The 18,872-nt window shown below is 55.1% G+C and overlaps 1 protein-coding gene across 1 annotated transcript; it reads right to left on the bottom strand.

Moving 5' to 3' along the window:
* Positions 1-1,661: 1,661 nt before the first annotated feature.
* Positions 1,662-18,385, bottom strand: LOC147106524 (carnitine O-palmitoyltransferase 1, liver isoform-like). Its single transcript, XM_086007481.1, has 8 exons — positions 18,258-18,385; positions 11,895-11,979; positions 10,430-10,625; positions 7,135-7,323; positions 4,996-5,101; positions 3,877-3,993; positions 3,154-3,318; positions 1,662-1,958 (listed from the first exon to the last, which is right to left on the bottom strand). The coding sequence occupies exons 1-8, from the start codon at positions 18,300-18,302 to the stop codon at positions 1,677-1,679; spliced, it is 1,185 nt and encodes a 394-aa protein (XP_085863607.1). The 5' UTR covers positions 18,303-18,385; the 3' UTR covers positions 1,662-1,676.
* Between the last annotated feature and the right edge of the window lie 487 nt (positions 18,386-18,872).

The raw sequence follows: 18,872 nt of genomic DNA, 5'->3' as shown, positions 1-18,872 counted from the left end.
GAACTCACTGCCTGAAAGGGTGGTAGAGGCAGAGACCCTCATCACATTTAAGAAGTACTTGGATATGCACTTGAAGTGTCGTAACCTACAGGGCTACGGACCAAGTGCTGGAAAGTGGGATTAGGGTGGATCGCTCTTTGTCGGCCGGCACGGACAAGATGGGCCGAATGGCCTCCTTCTGTGCCGTAAATTTCTATGATTCTATGTCACTGGTTGGAACGTCATGATGTCGCTGGAGGCAAAGCTCCATTCAATACATCAGACAACATCCTAAGCCCAACAGGCATCCCATAATAATCTCCAACAGGACGTCATAGGCAGTCGACACTCACTGTCGCCTTGGCCCTGTGCTGCAACGAGCCAGGGTGATTCAGTCAGGTACACTTGTCCTTTAAACATTCTCCCTAACCTCAGTCACAGAGACCCGAGTGATTCGGATCAGACCACAATCTACAATTTAGATCGGACTGCACCTGCTCAGTGTCTGACCTTTGTTCGGCTGATCACATCTGTAAATCATTTCTCCACTCCGCCCATTCAGTTTTGAGCACAATGATGTCACTTCTACACAAGGACACCACACTTAGTTCCGCAGTGTGTCTGATCACTCTTCTATCTGTATATTAAACATCTTACGCAGACTTGCACTTTCTGTCCATTAACCTCACCACTTCTCGTTACAATCTGGGCAAAACTCTCTCAACAGCTTTAATCATATTTGTGCAATCTGAATAAGTGCAGTTTGCAGAAACTCCCAGTCTGCAATTCGTGCATCAATAGCAGCTCAAAATGTAGGAGGCCCCCTCATTCCGAGAGGATTGGAGACTCAGCTTTTCCAACATTTATTAACATAGGTGAATAGCAGCATGTGTGGTCATGGTTTCCTTGTTTATGGTTACAGAAGAAAATTGTTTTGAGATTAGGTGGCGGTTTATTGCTGTTAAAATTCAGATGACAAGTCTTTCTCTTCTGAGCCTTGAAAACTATAAACTTTTGGGCATTTTGTTAGGAAATGTTTTGCTTCTTCACGGCAATTTCTCTTTATGAAGGCCTGTATAAGTCAGCAAACTCCCCAACAGCAAACTACCTTTCTGTTTCTGCACCCATGGAGCACTCCATGAATATCAGGGGATTACACTTCGCCAGCCCCTCATTTCCCATTCAGTTTACGGAGCACAACATTAAGGGCAGGAACGTAAAGACAAGAACCAACTGATGGTGGGGTATAACGGAGGGCCCAAGGGGCTGTGGATGGGCAGTGGGTGGGAGGAGGCCCACAGGCAAGAACTAATGGTTTGAGACAGGCCAATGACAGTATGGGTCCCAAGGCAAAATACTGCGGATGCTGGAAATCTGAAATGGAAACAGAAAATGCTGGAAATACTCAGCAGGTCAGGGCACATCTGTGGAGAGAGAAACAGAGTTAACGTTTCAGGTTGGTGACCTTTCATCAGAACTGGAAAATGTTAGATGTAACAGGGGTTTCATTCTCCTGAGCCCCTTTCCTGGTAAACCCTTCTCCACATACAACCACCAAATTCCAACATCCCCAATACTGACAGTCTGTCCCCGTACGCTCCAAAACCACCTCCTCAATCCCACAGGTCCCCAGGACCCCTTTTTGTGAGCTCCCCACCCCCAAGCCCACTTTCAGATCCCGAGAGCCCCTCGCAATGCTAACAAGCCCCTAGACTGCATTCCCAGTGCTCCCTGATCCCCACGGAAGGCACGGCCTGCAGGATGATGGTTTCTAATGGAGCCCGTGTGAACAAAGTTCTAGTCCTGATGGAAATGAGCAGTAATGGAAAACGAGAGATGTTTACCGTCTCAGTGGGATCCATCATGGACAGCACAAACTTGGTGGACTGATTGGTGCAGGAGCGGACGGTCTCTGTGCGACCCTCTCTGAACAGCCGGGTCATGGAGGCCTCGTAGGTGAGACAGAATTTACCTTTGTCCTAATAACAGAATACACTGAGGTTAGGCTGCTGGAAGGAAAGGCAGACAGTGTTTGAAAGCTGTCAATCATCAAACTCATGAAGCATGCATGGGGACCATTCAGCCCATCGAAGCTGTGCCAGTGCTAGCTCTTCCACTGGACCAATCTACTCTCATCCCATTCCTCTGCCCTTTCCCTGAATGCTTTTGTATTCCTCTTCAATTGCTAATCCAATAGTATCCCCCCCTTCCTTCTTCGGACGGCAATTCTGAGTCTATGTCCCTTATTACCAACCACTGAAAACAATCTTCCACTCTTTACCCTCCTAATAACTTTTCTTACTTTTAAAACAAGCTCGAGTAGGTCCCCTGGTAACTTTTGCTCTTGTGAAGAAAGCTCCAATTTTACAAGTTTCCCTTCAATCTATACCCTCTGATATTGTTCCAGTTGATCTTCACTCTTGCCTTTCCATGGCTCTTGCTAAAATGGGGTGCCCAGAACTCCAGACAAAACCCCAACTGTGACCGAACCATTATCCTATAAAAATTCAATCACCCTTGCTTTTATACTCAAGGCCCCTCTGCTTAAAGCTCAGAATCCTATTGACATTTTCTTTGGCCTATTCTCCCTCCGATCATGATCTAAGTAGCTGTAGCCCTACATCGCTCTGATGTGTGTCAGATGTGGCTCAGTGGGTAGCACTCTCTCTCTCTCGCCTCGGAGTCAGAGGTTGAGGGTTCAAGTCCCACTCCAGGAACTTGAACACAAAAATCTAGGCTGACACTCCAGTGCGGTGCTGAGGGAGTGCTGCACTGTCGGCGGTGCCGTTAAACCGAGGCCCCGTCTGCTCTCTCAGGTGGACGTAAAAGATCCCCCGGCACTATTTCAAAGAAGAGCAGAGGAGTTATCCCCGATGTCCAGGGGCCAATATTTATCCCTCAATCAACATCACACAAAAAAAATTATTTGGTCATTATCACTGTGCGCAAATTGGCTGCCATGTTTCCTACATTTCAACAGTGACTACACTTCAAAAGAGTAATTCATTGGCTGTAAAGCGCTTTGGGACGTCCTGAGGTCGTGAAAGGCGCTATATAAATGCATGGTTTCCTTTTTTTCCTCAGCGCGTTACTGTTCAGGGTGTAGATCCTCTCTGTCGTCAGTAACTTGGAGGGAGCCCTTGGTCAGGGAGCAGTGGTGAAGCGAGACTGTACCCAGTAATGTGCCAGCTGTAGTGCCATCTGAACAAAGGCATCGGGGCTGGTGCGGCACTTCTTGATCAGGCCCTTGCCAAATTTGTCAAACGGGAAGGAGTGGAAGTCCACATCATCAGCAAGCTGCTGGGCAACACTCAGAGACTGCATGATGACTTCTCGACACTAGAGAGAGCAGGAGAACAAGAGGAGACGCCAGTCAGCAAGAACCTGGTCGAACTGGAGCCCTGTGCTGAGAAACAGGAGGGAGATCGTCCACACCAACCAACACCATCAGGGCCCATGTATCACACTGTGAATTGAGAAACCACTTGTCCATTTGAAAAGAAATATTCTACATTCCTACAGTTTGCACAATGCAACGAGTTGCAAAGCGACTTAGAGAACACACAGTTCTGGGTGGTGGAAGGGTTGAGAGGGGCTCAGCCTGAGTCACTGGATGCTTTCGGAGGTGGAGACCCGACTCGATCGCATGACCGTGAGGAAAGCAGCACAACGGAGAGCGCGCTCTGCCTACGCCAACCAGAGACGCCTGGGCACTCTGGCCAGTATTGCACCATGGCCGCGCTCAGCCTCAGCCAGAAAAAGAGCCAGCGTCAGGCCAACGGGCTGCACTGGCAGAGCAGGGAGGCTACCCAATGACTCGGTGTGGCTGGTGCCAGTCAGTCAGGGGCACCGCTTCAATCTTCACTGCAGTCAATTGACAACAAACAGGGAACTCACCGGCTCATCGATCTCCCACTGCAGTCGCTGGGGTGGGGGGATCCTGGTATTGGGCTCCCCTTTACAATGCCCCTCCTCCGTGTACCCAAGCTGGAACTGGTCGGTGGCCAAGACGTACTGTGAGAGACACATGAAGATGTTAACAGTACACGCATGCCCCATCCGTGTGAGGCCCTCGCACCCCTCCTGAGCCCCAACTCCTAGTGAGAAGGCCGGAAGAAGCCTTCACCAACAGGAGAAACAAGCACACGCTAAAACAAACATGGTAGCTGCCCGCCCACAATCTCAGCTTCTTCAGACCGACCGATATGAAGAGAAGCAAAGTGTGAAGAAGCTCGGCTTAAAATCACTTGGGGGCAGGTAGGCCAGCAGCCAGGTTCGACTGCAGACCGACAGCCTGGCTCCTGGCCACCGTCTACAGTGGCAGGTAGCTCCAGGATTAAATAATAATTCACAATAAACGAGCTTTGCGCAAAACCAAACCTGCTGAATGCAATAACTTTGGGCCATTTATGGTCACGCGTGGAAGGCAAGTGAGATGCTCTCTTTCCACCTTCCGCTGTGATTCAGCTTCAGTCCAGCACCAAAAAGGTTCAGCCCTGGCTCAGTTATAGCGCTCTTGCCTGACTCAGAAGGCGCTATATAAATGCAAGTGCTTCCTTTAAACAAGGCATCTGGGCCATCTGGTGGCAGTTAGCGAGTATTGCAGACACACAGAGCAGCAGGCGCTGCCCAGGTTTAAAGCACAGGAGCCCACCATTCGGCCCAGTGTGACTGTGATGCCTCTTTTCCAAAGTAATCTGAAACTAATCCCACTGGCCTGCTATCTCCCCTCGTGCATCATCCTCTGTTTCAATTATTTACCCCACTTTTCCCCATCAAGATGCAACGATCTCTACCTCAATCACTCCTTGTGGCAAAACTTTCACTGCTTCAGCAACTCGCTATGTAAAGATGTACTTCCCAACCTCTATCCTCACTTCCTACCTGACAATTTTAAATTGATGACTTCTTTCAGTGACCACCAAAACCCTTCAGCTACCACAGTTTGTACTGAAGAAACTTCTTTTGCGGTTTTAAACTCAGTCTGCGCCAGAAGAGAACCGCTGGTGATCCTACCTCCCACAAGTGTCCGATGATGGGGGCGTCTGCCCACGAGTGTTCAGCATTCAGGCCAATTTTACCGTTTTTAAAAATGATAAAACTTAAAGACTTGTCGAACCACCTGTAAACAAAGAGAAGGGTTTTCAGAAATATTGTACACAGAGTCCATCCACCTGCACCCTCTCATGGATCCTCTCCTGGCCACACCGGCCCCCGGTCACCTTCCCTCCCCTAGGTCAGCTCTCTCACAGACCCTCTCCTGCCAACACTGGCCCCCAACCTCCCCCCGCAAATCCAGCGAATGTCCCCTGCCCACACCGGCCCAACCCCCGCCCCCCCCCCCCCCCGCTCACCGTCTCTCCCCGCCCACACCGGTCCCCTCTCCACCAGCTCACCGTCTCTCCCCGCCCACACCGGTCCCCTCTCCACCAGCTCACCGTCTCTCCCCGCCCACACCGGTCCCCTCTCCACCGGCTCACCGTCTCTCCCCGCCCACACCGGTCCCCTCTCCACCAGCTCACCGTCTCTCCCCGCCCACACCAGTCCCCTCTCCACCAGCTCACCGACTCTCCCCGCCCACACCGGTCCCCTCTCCACCAGCTCACCGACTCTCCCCTGCCCACACCGGTCCCCTCTCCACCGGCTCACCGTCTCTCCCCGCCCACACCGGTCCCTTCTCCACCAGCTCACCGTCTCTCCCCACCCACACCGGTCCCCTCTCCACTGGCTCACCCCGCCCACACCGGTCCCCTCTCCACCGGCTCACCACCTCCCCCCTGCCCACACCGGTCCCCTCTCCACCGGCTCACCGTCTCTCCCCGCCCACACCGGTCCCCTCTCCACTGGCTCACCCCGCCCACACCGGTCCCCTCTCCACCGGCTCACCGTCTCTCCCCTGCCCACACCGGTCCCCTCTCCACCGGCTCACCGTCTCTCCCCTGCCCACACCGGTCCCCTCTCCACCGGCTCACCGTCTCTCCCCGCCCACACCGGTCCCCTCTCCACCAGCTTACCGTCTCTCCCCTGCCCACACCGGTCCCCTCTCCACCGGCTCACCGACTCTCCCCTGCACACACCGGTCGTCCCCCACCCCCCCACCCGCTCACTGCTCCCCACCCCCCGCTCACCGACTCTCCCCTGCCCACACCGGTCCCTTCTCCACCGGCTCACCGTCTCTCCCCGCCCACACCGGTCCCCTCTCCACCAGCTTACCGTCTCTCCCCTGCCCACACTGGTCCCCTCTCCACCGGCTCACCGCGACTCTCCCCTGCACACACCGGTCGTCCCCCACCCCCCCCCCGCTCACTGCTCCCCACCCCCCGCTCACCGACTCTCCCCTGCCCACACCGGTCCCCTCTCCACCGGCTCACCGTCTCTCCCCTGCCCACACCGGTCCCCTCTCCACTGGCTCACCGTCTCTCCGCTGCCCACACCGGTCCCCTCTCCACCGGCTCACCGACTCTCCCCGCCCACACCGGTCCCCTCTCCACCAGCTCACCGACTCTCCCCTGCCCACACCGGTCCCCTCTCCACTGGCTCACCGTCTCTCCCCTGCCCACACCGGTCCCCTCTCCACCAGCTTACCGTCTCTCCCCTGCCCACACCGGTCCCCTCTCCACCAGCTCACCGACTCTCCCCTGCCCACACCGGTCCCCTCTCCACTGGCTCACCGTCTCTCCCCTGCCCACACCGGTCCCCTCTCCACCGGCTCACCGACTCTCCCCTGCCCACACCGGTCCCCTCTCCACTGGCTCACCGACTCTCCCCTGCCCACACCGGTCCCCTCTCCACTGGCTCACCGTCTCTCCCCTGCCCACACCGGTCCCCTCTCCACCAGCTTACCGTCTCTCCCCGCCCACACCGGTCCCCTCTCCACCAGCTCACCGTCTCTCCCCTGCCCACACCGGTCCCCTCTCCACCGGCTCACCGACTCTCCCCTGCACACACCGGTCGTCCCCCACCCCCCCCCCCCCGCTCACTGCTCCCCACCCCCCCGCTCACCGACTCTGCCCTGCACACACTGCTCCCCCCTCCCCGGTCCACCCGCTCACTGACTCTCCTCTGCACACACCGGCCCACTGCCACCGCCCCCCCCCCGTAGACCCTCCCCTGCCCACCCCCGCCCCGCCCCCTCCCCACCCCCCAGCCACCCACCTGTCATAGCACTTGCCATGAAGCAAAGACTTAGCATAATTATCCAGCGAAGCCACTGGGTCCTCCTTCCTGAACCCCTGCTCGGTATCGTCCAAGGTGACGAAGAAAGCGGCCTTCTCAATGGCCTCCAGTGACAGCTTGTTCTTCCCTTTCCTGAAGAAGGAACGGCGAGCTTTGGCCCAGGGCACCCTAGGGTATCAGGGTGCAAAACACATGTCAGCAATAGCAGGGGTAGACCATACGGCCCCTCGAGCCTGCTGCGTCAATCAATATGATCAGGATGATCTTCGACTTCAACTCCACCTACCCGTCTGATCCCCATATCCCTTGATTCACCTAGAGTCCAAAAATCTATCTATCTCACTCTTGAATATACTCAACGACTCAGTCCTTCAGGGCAGAGAATTCCAAAGATTCACAACCCTCTGAGTGAAGAAATTCCACCTCATCTCAGTATTAAATGGCCGACCCCTTATCCTGAGACTATGCCCCCTAGTTCTGGACTCTCCAGCCAGGTGCTCCTCCTGCTTACCGGCCAGAGCATCAAACTGACCAGCTTCACTTCCATAGGATCCAGTCCGCCTCTGATAAACCAGCCCCACGAACAAGAGAGCTCGGAGTACACCGAGCAAGGTGCGGCAGGGCCGCTCCTTCCTCTCGTCTGTTTGGGACACGGTACATTCCCATCGGCAGAGCCCCTGGGAGTGTACATCGGCCGAGGGGCAGTAATGTGTGGAGTAGTATTGGAAAGAAAACATGATTGCAACAGACATTTCATCTAGTAACAAAGAAATAAAGAACTTGCATTTGTACAGTGCCTTTCATGGCCCCAAAGTATCTCACAGCCAATGAAGCACTTTCACGTGTAGTCACTGTTGTGATGCATACTGGTCAATGACATCACAGAATCACAGAAACCCCACAGTGCAGATAGAGGCCATTTCGGCCCATCGAGCCTGCACTGACACATATCCCACCCGATCCCCGTAACCCCTACACCAACACATATCCCACCCGATCCCCGTAATCCCTACACCGACACATATCCCACCCGATCCCCGTAACCCCACATATTTAATTCCCTAACACTAAGGGTCAATTTATCATAGCCAATCAACCTAACCCGCACATCTTTGGACTGTGGGAGGAAACCGGAGCACCCGGAGGAAACCCACGCAAACACGGGGAGAATGTGCAAACTCCACACAGACAGTCGCCCGAGGCCGGATTCGAACCCGGGTCCCTGGCGCTGTGAGGCAACAGTGCTAACCACTATGCCACCGTGCTGCCACTCACATAATCTATCAAAGTCTCTTTTTAATTTGCCATCGAGTGCTCTGATTGGACATCAGCTTGGCTCAGTGGCAGTAATGTATTTGTAAAGGGTTGATCATGTCTAACAAACCTCATTGACTATTTCAAGTAACTAAAGCAGTGGACAGGGGAATGTCTGTGGATGTAGTTCATATGGACATCCAGAAGGCATTCGATAATGTTCCACACAAGAGACTGTTAGCTAAAATTGAAGCTCATGGAATTGAAGGCAAATTATTGGCTGGTTAGGAGATTGGTTAGGCAGTGGAAGGCAGAGAGTAGGGATATTGGAAGGAAGTGACTAGTGGTGGCCCACAAGGATGTGTGCTGGGGCCTCAACTATTCACTATATTTATTAATGACTTAGATAACACAATATCCAAGTTTGCCGATGACATAATGATTGGTGGTATACCAAGTAATGTAAACAGAAGCATAAAATTAAAAAGAGACTTTGATAGATTGTGAGTGGGCAAAACTGTGGCAGATGGATTTCAAGTGTGATGTCATCCATTTTGGACCAAAAAAGGATCGATCTGAGGATTATTTAAATGGTGAAAAGCTAGGAACAGTGAAGGTCCCAAGAGATTTAGAGGTCCATGTACACAGATCACTAAATATAGTAGTCAGGTATAAAATATAATCAAAAAGGTTAATGAAATTATAACTAGAGGGCTAGAATATAAAGGGGAGGAAGTTTGGCTGCAGCTATACAAAGCCCTGGTTAGACCACATCTGGAGCACTGAGTACAGTTCTGGGCACCGCACCGTAGAAAGGAGAGAGTGACCTTGGAAGGAGGGCAGCACAGATTCACCAGAATGTTACCAGGGCTCCCAGAGTTAGGTTATGAGGAGAAATTACAAAAACTAGGCTTGTATTCCTGGAATATAGAAAGTTAAGGGGTGATCCAAATGCGGTTTTTAAGATTTTGAAAGGAACTGATAGGGTAGAGAGAGAATTTTTCCGCTGGTTGGGAGTCTAGGACAAGGGACATAACCTTAAAATCAGAGCCAGGCCATTCAGGAGAGAAGTTGGGAAACACTTCTTCACTCAAAGGGTGGAACACTCTCCCACAAATAGCAGTTTTTCTAACTCAATTAAAAATTGTAAATCGAAGTTGGATAGATTTTTGCCAGCCAAGGGTATAAAGGGATATGGAGCCAAGGCGGATGGGCAGAGTTAGGGTACAGATCAGCCATGATCTCATTGAATGGCGGAGCAGGCTCGAGGGGCCGAATGGCCTACTCCTGTTACCAGGTAATTTGGGATTCAGAGGGTTGTGGGGTCAAGCCCCAGTCCAGGGGTGAAGCCCGTTATTTGATATTTCAGCTGGCAAACTGGAGCAACAGGCCCAGCACTTGCCTTTCACACAGTACAACTGACATCGCTTTATGGACTGTAGTTACTTACTATGGGGACAGTACCCTAATAGTTAAACAAACCGGAGGCTGAGAGTTCAAAACCCACCGAGGGAAGTTGTGAAATTTAATAAATCTGGTAATCTGCACCAGAATGACCGTGAAAGCTGCCGGATTGTTATAAAATGCACTGGGCTGCTGGTCCCCTTCAGGGAAGGGAGCTGCCAGCCCTACACAGTATGGCCTACATGTGACTGTATCCCAAGAACAAATAAAGAAAAAGGACATTATTTGTCTGATACTTCACAGCAACAGGAGGAGGCCATTCAGCCGCTAGGGCCTGTTCTGCCATTCAATTAGATCACAGCTGATCTGCACCTCAACTTCATTTACCCACCTTTGATATCCTTACCCGACAAAATCTATCTATCTCAGTCAATTTCAATTGAGCCCCGTCCTAGCATCCATGACTTAGGGGTTCCCAATTTCTACTACCCACTGTGTGCATTGCCGAAAGAATGCTGCATTGTCAGAGATTCTGTCCTTCGAGTGAGGTGTTAAACAGACGCCAACAGAGGCCGGTGATCCCCAGTGTTAGACATCTCTCTCCCCGAGCCCTCACCTGTCCCCGGCAGTGAGGGCTGCCAGTTTCTCCTCTCCGGGCTGGGGCAGTGACTGGTCATCCAGGATCTTCTGCATCTGCAGCTGGATCTCGCAGGGTTTGAGCAACCTGCCGCTGTGGTAGAGCCAGACCTTGTAGTAGCGGCCGCTGTGGTACACGGCAATGTGCTTGCTGTCCTTCAGGTGCTGTAGAGTGTCTGCGCGAGAGGAGGGACGTGTCAGAGAGAGGCACGCGAAAGGTCAACGAGAAACCTCGACAGGCGATTACCAACAGTTAGCAAGGGCAACATCTGGAAAAGCACAAGCTCTTGCTCCTGTGCTCGAGCAGGCCGAATTCAGTTTTAAACAGACAGACAGAGCTGCGGTTAGCAGAGCACTCAGGACCCATTCACAGCCACCGGCCTCTCTAAACACCCAATGAACAGAGGAACTGGGGAGAGGAGAGGAGGACTCGCCAGGGGTGACATCCAGACACAGATGAAGACATGCGCAGTGACCAGTGGAAGGCTCGGGTATAAGAACATCTGTGGATGGGGTTTGTCCGCTCAAGAGCGCGCTGGGCAACACGTTTGTGCTGGCTTCTTTCAATAAATAAAAAATAATTTTACTCAAATACACATTACCCAATGCATTCTCACGCCAAAATCTGATTGGAGGGTGTCCCATCCAATAATACTTCTACATCAGACAGGGCCCTGCCTCACCGAGCAGGGGCAGGGATTACACTGGGGTACAATGTACAAACTGCCCTCAGACCATCACTGATCATGGGGTTATTTACAGTCAGGAGTGGGGGCCGAGCCGAGCCTCAGCCATCAAAGCCCCATTCCAGGGGTTCCCAGATCCCAGAGTCTCGCACACAGGGGCTCCGGCAGTCTCGTACACAGGGGTACGGCAGTAGTGTGGTTATGTTACTGGGCTAGTAATCCAGGGGCCTCAACTAATGATCCAGAGACAGGACTTCAAATCCCACCACGGGAATTTAAATTCAATTAATGAAATATATCTGGAATAAAAAGCTAGTAATGGTGACCATGAAACTATCGGATTGTCGTAAAAACCCATCTGGTTCACTAATGTCCTTTAGGGAAGGAAATCTGCCATCCTTACCCGGTCTGGCCTATCTGTGACTCCAGACCCACAGCAATGTGGTTGACTCTTAACTGCCCTCTGAAATGGCCTAGCGAGACACTTAGTTGTATTCAAGGCGGCGGCTCACCACCACCTTCAAGGGCAATTAGGGATGGGCAATAAATGCTGGCCTTGCCGGCGACATCCACATCCCATGAATGAATTTTTTTTAAAACAGGCGCCCTTAAAGTCTCACCTGCGCATACTGTCACACCAGTTTGTTTCTGGGTAACCTGTCAAACCACAACGCCTTTACATTTCTAGCATAAAGCAAATGACAGCAAGCAGTTAAAGGGCACAAAAGAGCCGGAGAGATTGCTCAGGTGCAACTGTACCTGTCTCTAAACCCGGAATACGACTGGAATTGAACAAACGCTCGTACTGGGAGGAGCACATGGGGATTGAACTTTGACCCATAAGCTGAAAAGTAAGAGTCAAAAAACACACAAGAGTAAATTAAAAAAATTATAACTTAGGCGGGTGGGGAAAAGAGGAATGAAATGGAGGGAGCACACAAGCCACAGAGTTCACACCGTGGGGGGCGGGGGGGAAAAGAGAGAATTGGAGGAGATTATATACATCCATATACACAGACACACAGACAGTAAAACAAAACAAGCAGCTCGCAAACAAGACAAGTCCCTTTGCAGGAACAGGATTTCAGGTGACGATGCACAGGAACACCAATTTGGATGCACCAGTCCTCATGGGGTGCAGAATCTTAGCAAATTAAAGAAAAAGCTTAATCCCCCCCGCCCCGCCACCAGGATCACCTTCAGCCGCTGAGAGGAGCAGAAAAATGCCATGCGAGGTGGGGAAGGGGATCTCCAAGGAGACCGAAGCTCCTCACCCCCACTGCGGTTGCTTGGTGTTAGTGCCGAGACCCTGCCCCCACCCGCTCCCCCGTCCCCACTGTGGCCCTCTTACCTGAATGCTGGCCTGGGATGCGGGTCGTGTTAAACAGCCACTCAAACTGCGCAGAGCAGAGAGGAAACTGCAGATTCCATCAGGCAAATCTGTGTCACACCAGCAGTGTCCCCCAATCACATGGGGAAGGACGGGGACATTTTTTTTGGGGGGGGGGAAGATTCCAATTTGAGAACGGGAGGGTGGGGAAAAGGAGAAAGAGGTCGAATCATAGAAAAAAGGAGACAGAAAAATCAGACAGGGTTAAAAAAATTATGAAATCATGGAAAGTTAAACACTTTCACACACAGTTGACATTCTGCCCTTTACTCTGTATCTAACCCGTGCTGTACCTGCCCTGGAGTGTTTGATGGGACAGTGTAGAGGGAGCTTTACTCTGTATCTAACCCGTGCTGTACCTGCCCTGGAGTGTTTGATAGGACAGTGTAGAGGGAGCTTTACTCTGTATCTAACCCGTGCTGTACCTGTCCTGGGAGTGTTTGATGGGACAGTGTAAAGGGAGCTTTACTCTGTATCTAACCCGTGCAGTACCTGCCCTGGGAGTGTTTGATGGGACAGTGTAGAGGGAGCTTTATCTCTGTATCTAACCTGTGCTGTACTTGCCCTGGGAGTGTTTGATGGGACAGTGTAGAGGGAGTTTTACTCTGTATCTAACCCCGTGGTGTACCTGCCCTGGGAGTGTTTGATGGGACAGTGTAGAGGGAGCTTTACTCTGTATCTAACCCCGTGCTGTACCTGCCCTGGGGAGTGTTTGATGGGACAGTGCAGAGGGAGCTTTACTCTGTATCTAACCCCGTGCTGTACCTGCCCTGGGAGTGTTTGATGGGACAGTGTAGAGGGAGCTTTACTCTGTATCTAACCCGTGCTGTACCTGCCCTGGGAGTGTTTGATGGGACAATGTAGAGGGAGCTTTACTCTGTATCTAACCCCGTGCTGTACCTGCCCTGGGAGTGTTTGATGGGACAGTGCAGAGGGAGCTTTACTCTGTATCTAACCCCGTGCTGTACCTGCCCTGGGAGTGTTTGATGGGACAGTGTAGAGGGAGCTTTACTCTGTATCTAACCCGTGCTGTACCTGCCCTGGGAGAGTTTGATGGGACAGTGTAGAGGGAGTTTTACTCTGTATCTAACCCCGTGCTGTACCTGCCCTGGGAGAGTTTGATGGGACAGTGTAGAGGGAGTTTTACTCTGTATCTAACCCGTGCTGTACCTGCCCTGGGAGTATTTGATGGGACAGTGTAGAGGGAGTTTTACTCTGTATCTAACCCGTGCTGTACCTGCCCTGGGAGTATTTGATGGGACAGTGTAGAGGGAGCTTTACTCTGTATCTAACCCGTGCTGTACCTGCCCTGGGAGTGTTTGATGGGAGAGTGTAGAGGGGAGTTTTACTCTGTATCTAACCTGTGCTGCACCTGCCCTGGGAGTGTTTGATAGTCAGTAATGCTGGGGGGAGGGGTTACTGAGTGACACTGTGAGGGAGCTGGTTTAACATCAGTAGAAATACAGTATCGTCTCTCCCAAAATTATTTATGTGCACATGTCTCATGCCTGCAGCCCGAGCTCCTCCTCCACCCAAACTCTCCTGGAGTCCTCAGCCATAGCAATTTGTTTAGGTTCATCAATGGTCATTCCAATGTTTCAATTAGCAATAAATGCAGAGCACTCCACATTACAAACACTCTGGGGGGTGGGCGGGGAGAAGAGAAAGGGGGTGGGAGGAGCATGAGAGAGAGACAGGAGTGAGAGAGAGACAGAGAGGGGAGCGGGGGGGGGGGGGAAAGAGAGAGAGAGAGAGATGGGAGCGGAGAGAGAGAGGGGGGGAAGCGGGGGGGGGGGGAAGAGAGAGAGAGTGGGAAGTGGGGAGCGAGCGCGAAGGGGGCAGGGGGAGCGCGAGCGAAGGGGGAGCGCGAGCGAAGGGGGAGCGCGAGCGAAGGGGGGAGCGCGAGCGAAGGGGGAAGGGGGGAGCGCGAGCGAAGGGGGAAGGGGGAGCGCGAGCGAAGGGGGAACGCGAGCGAAGGGGGAAGGGGGAGCGCGAGCGAAGGGGGAAGGGGGGAGCGCGAGCGAAGGGGGAGCGCGAGCGAAGGGGGAAGGGGGAGCTGCGAGCGAAGGGGGAAGGGGGGAGCGCGAGCGAAGGGGGAAGGGAGGAGCGCGAGCGAAGGGAAGGGGGAGCGCGAGCGAAGGGGGAAGGGGTGAGCGCGAGCGAAGGGGGAAGGGAGAGCGCGAGCGAAGGGGGAAGGGAGAGCGCGAGCGAAGGGGGAAGGGAGAGCGCGAGCGAAGGGGGAAGGGAGAGCGCGAGCGAAGGGGGAAGGGAGAGCGCGAGCGAAGGGGGAAGGGAGAGCGCGAGCGAAGGGGGAAGGGAGAGCGCGAGCGAAGGGGGAAGGGAGAGCGCGAGCGAAAGGGGGAAGGGAGAGCGCGAGCGAAGGGGGAAGGGAGAGCGCGAGCGAAGGGGGAAGGGATGAGCGCGAGCGAAGGGGGAAGGGAGAGCGCGAGCGAAGGGGGAAGGGAGAGCGCGAGCGAAGGGGGAAGGGAGAGCGCGAGCGAAGGGGGAAGGGGAGAGCGCGAGCGAAGGGGGAAGGGAGAGCGCGAGCGAAGGGGGAAGGGAGAGCGCGAGCGAAGGGGGAAGGGAGAGCGCGAGCGAAGGGGGAAGGGAGAGCGCGAGCGAAGGGGGAAGGGAGAGCGCGAGCGAAGGGGGAAGGGAGAGCGCGAGCGAAGGGGGAAGGGAGAGAGAGAGCGAAGGGGGGAAGGGAGAGAGAGAGCGAAGGGGGAAGGGAGAGAGCGAGCGAAGGGGGAAGGGAGAGAGAGAGCGAAGGGGGAAGGGAGAGAGAGAGCGAAGGGGGAAGGGAGAGAGAGAGCGAAGGGGGAAGGGAGAGAGCGCGAGCGAAGGGGGAAGGGAGAGAGAGAGCGAAGGGGGAAGGGAGAGAGAGAGCGAAGGGGGAAGGGAGAGAGAGAGCGAAGGGGAAGGGAGAGAGAGAGCGAAGGGGGAAGGGAGAGAGAGAGCGAAGGGGGAAGGGAGAGAGAGAGCGAAGGGGGAAGGGAGAGAGAGAGCGAAGGGGGAAGGGAGAGAGAGAGCGCGAAGGGGGAAGGGAGAGAGAGAGCGAAGGGGGAAGGGAGAGAGAGAGCGAAGGGGGAAGGGGAGAGAGAGAGCGAAGGGGGAAGGGAGAGAGAGAGCGAAGGGGGAAGGGAGAGAGAGAGCGAAGGGGGAAGGGAGAGAGAGAGCGAAGGGGGAAGGGAGAGAGAGAGCGAAGGGGGAAGGGAGAGAGAGAGCGAAGGGGGAAGGGAGAGAGAGAGCGAAGGGGGAAGGGAGAGAGAGAGCGAAGGGGGAAGGGAGAGAGAGAGCGAAGGGGAAGGAGAGCGAGAGCGAAGGGGGAAGGGAGAGAGAGAGCGAAGGGGGAAGGGAGGAGAGAGAGCGAAGGGGGAAGGGAGGAGAGAGAGCGAAGGGGGAAGGGAGGGAGAGCGCGAAGGGGGGAGAGAGAGAGCGAAGGGGGAAGGGAGAGAGAGAGCGAAGGGGGAAGGGAGAGAGAGAGCGAAGGGGGAAGGGAGAGAGAGAGCGAAGGGGAAGGGAGAGAGAGAGCGAAGGTGGAAGGGAGAGAGAGAGCGAAGGGGGAAGGGAGAGAGAGAGCGAAGGGGGAAGGGAGGAGAGAGAGCGAAGGGGGGAAGGGAGGAGAGAGAGAGCGAAGGGGGAAGGGAGAGAGAGAGCGAAGGGGGAAGGGAGAGAGAGAGCGAAGGGGGAAGGGAGAGAGAGAGCGAAGGGGGAAGGGAGAGAGAGAGCGAAGGGGGAAGGGAGAGAGAGAGCGAAGGGGGAAGGGAGAGAGAGAGCGAAGGGGGAAGGGAGAGAGAGAGCGAAGGGGGAAGGGAGAGAGAGAGCGAAGGGGGAAGGGAGAGAGAGAGCGAAGGGGGGAAGGGAGAGAGAGAGCGAAGGGGGAAGGGAGAGAGAGAGCGAAGGGGGAAGGGAGAGAGAGAGCGAAGGGGGAAGGGAGAGAGAGAGCGAAGGGGGAAGGGAGAGAGAGAGCGAAGGGGGAAGGGAGAGAGAGAGCGAAGGGGGAAGGGAGAGGAGAGAGCGAAGGGGGAAGGGAGGAGAGAGAGCGAAGGGGGAAGGGAGGGAGAGCGCGAAGGGGGAAGGGAGGGAGAGCGCGAAGGGGGAAGGGAGAGAGAGCGCGAAGGGGGAAGGGAGAGAGAGAGAGCGAAGGGGGAAGGGAGAGAGAGAGAGCGAAGGGGGAATGGAGAGAGAGAGCGAAGGGGGAAGGGAGAGAGAGAGCGAAGGGGGAAGGGAGAGAAAGCGAAGGGGGAAGGGAGAGAGAGAGCGAAGGGGGAAGGGAGAGAGCGAGCGAAGGGGGAAGGGAGAGAGAGAGCGAAGGGGGAAGGGAGAGAGAGAGAGCGAAGGGGGAAGGGAGAGAGAGAGAGCGAAGGGGGAAGGGAGAGAGAGAGAGCGAAGGGGGAAGGGAGAGAGAGAGCGAAGGGGGAAGGGAGAGAGAGAGCGAAGGGGGAAGGGAGAGAGAGAGCGAAGGGGGAAGGGAGAGAGAGAGCGAAGGGGGAAGGGAGAGAGAGAGCGAAGGGGGAAGGGAGAGAGAGAGCGAAGGGGGAAGGGAGAGAGAGAGCGAAGGGGGAAGGGAGAGAGAGAGAGCGAAGGGGGAAGGAGAGAGAGAGCGAAGGGGGAAGGGAGAGAGAGAGCGAAGGGGGAAGGGAGAGAGAGAGCGAAGGGGGAAGGGAGAGAGAGAGCGAAGGGGGGAAGGGAGAGAGAGAGCGAAGGGGGAAGGGAGAGAGAGAGCGAAGGGGGAAGGGAGAGAGAGAGCGAAGGGGGAAGGGAGAGAGAGAGCGAAGGGGGAAGGGAGAGAGAGAGCGAAGGGGGAAGGGAGAGAGAGAGCGAAGGGGGAAGGGAGAGAGAGAGCGAAGGGGGAAGGGAGAGAGAGAGCGAAGGGGGAAGGGAGAGAGAGAGCGAAGGGGGAAGGGAGAGAGAGAGCGAAGGGGGAAGGGAGAGAGAGAGAGCGAAGGGGGAAGGGAGAGAGAGAGCGAAGGGGGAAGGGAGAGAGAGAGCGAAGGGGGAAGGGAGAGAGAGAGCGAAGGGGGAAGGGAGAGAGAGAGCGAAGGGGGAAGGGAGAGAGAGAGCGAAGGGGGAAGGGAGAGAGAGAGCGAAGGGGGAAGGGAGAGAGAGAGCGAAGGGGGAAGGGAGAGAGAGAGCGAAGGGGGAAGGGAGAGAGAGAGCGAAGGGGGAAGGGAGAGAGAGAGCGAAGGGGGAAGGGAGAGAGAGAGCGAAGGGGGAAGGGAGAGAGAGAGCGAAGGGGGAAGGGAGAGAGAGAGCGAAGGGGGAAGGGAGAGACGAGAGCGAAGGGGAAGGGAGAGAGAGAGCGAAGGGGGAAGGGAGAGAGAGAGCGAAGGGGGAAGGGAGAGAGAGAGCGAAGGGGAAGGGAGAGAGAGAGCGAAGGGGGAAGGAGTGGAGAGAGCGAAGGGGGAAGGTGAGAGAGAGAGCGAAGGGGGAAGGGAGAGAGAGAGCGAAGGGAGAGAGAGAGCGAAGGGGGAAGGGAGAGAGAGAGCGAAGGGGGGAGAGAGAGAGAGCGAAGGGGGGAGAGAGAGAGCGAAGGGGAAGGGAGAGAGAGAGATGGGGGAAGGGAGAGAGAGAGAGAGATGGGGAAGGGAGAGAGAGAGATGGGGGAAGGAGAGAGAGAAGGGGGGAAGGGAGAGAGAGAGAGAAGGGGGGAAGGAGAGAGAGAGAGAGAGCGAAGGGGAAGAGAGAGAAGGGGGAAGGGTGAGAGAGAGCGAGAGTTGGAGGATACGTACAGGGCGGATCTCCTCACGGTCCAGTTTGCGCCGATACAGCAGCATGGCATGGATGGTGTTCCCAGCTCGAGCCGCCTGCTGCCGCGTTGGATTAATGTACAGATAATCCTGAAAAAAACACCCAGTGTTACCCAGTTAATAGAGCCGCAGTTACTGGGGCAGGACTGGCCACCGTGTGTACCCCAGACACAGTCACTGGGGCAGGACTGGCTGGCCACGGTGTGTACCCCAGACACAGTCACTGGGGCAGGACTGGCCACGGTGTGTACCCCAGACACAGTCACTGGGGCAGGACTGGCCGCGGTGTGTACCCCAGACACAGTCACTGGGGCAGGACTGGCCACGGTGTGTACCCCAGACACAGTCACTGGGGCAGGACTGGCCACGGTGTGTACCCCAGACACAGTCACTGGGGCAGGACTGGCCACGGTGTGTACCCCAGACACAGTCACTGGGGCAGGACTGGCCACGGTGTGTACCCCAGACACAGTCACTGGGGCAGGACTGGCCGCGGTGTGTACCCCAGACACAGTCACTGGGGCAGGACTGGCCACGGTGTGTACCCCAGACACACACACACTGACCCATCTCCAACCTCCATTTCCTCTCAAAAGT

The sequence above is a fragment of the Somniosus microcephalus genome, chromosome 15 (genome assembly GCF_052327205.1).
Source record: "Somniosus microcephalus isolate GS21.2 chromosome 15, FLI_Smic_1.0, whole genome shotgun sequence".
Taxonomy (NCBI): domain Eukaryota; kingdom Metazoa; phylum Chordata; class Chondrichthyes; order Squaliformes; family Somniosidae; genus Somniosus; species Somniosus microcephalus.
This window is presented reverse-complemented; position numbering and strand designations above follow the sequence as displayed.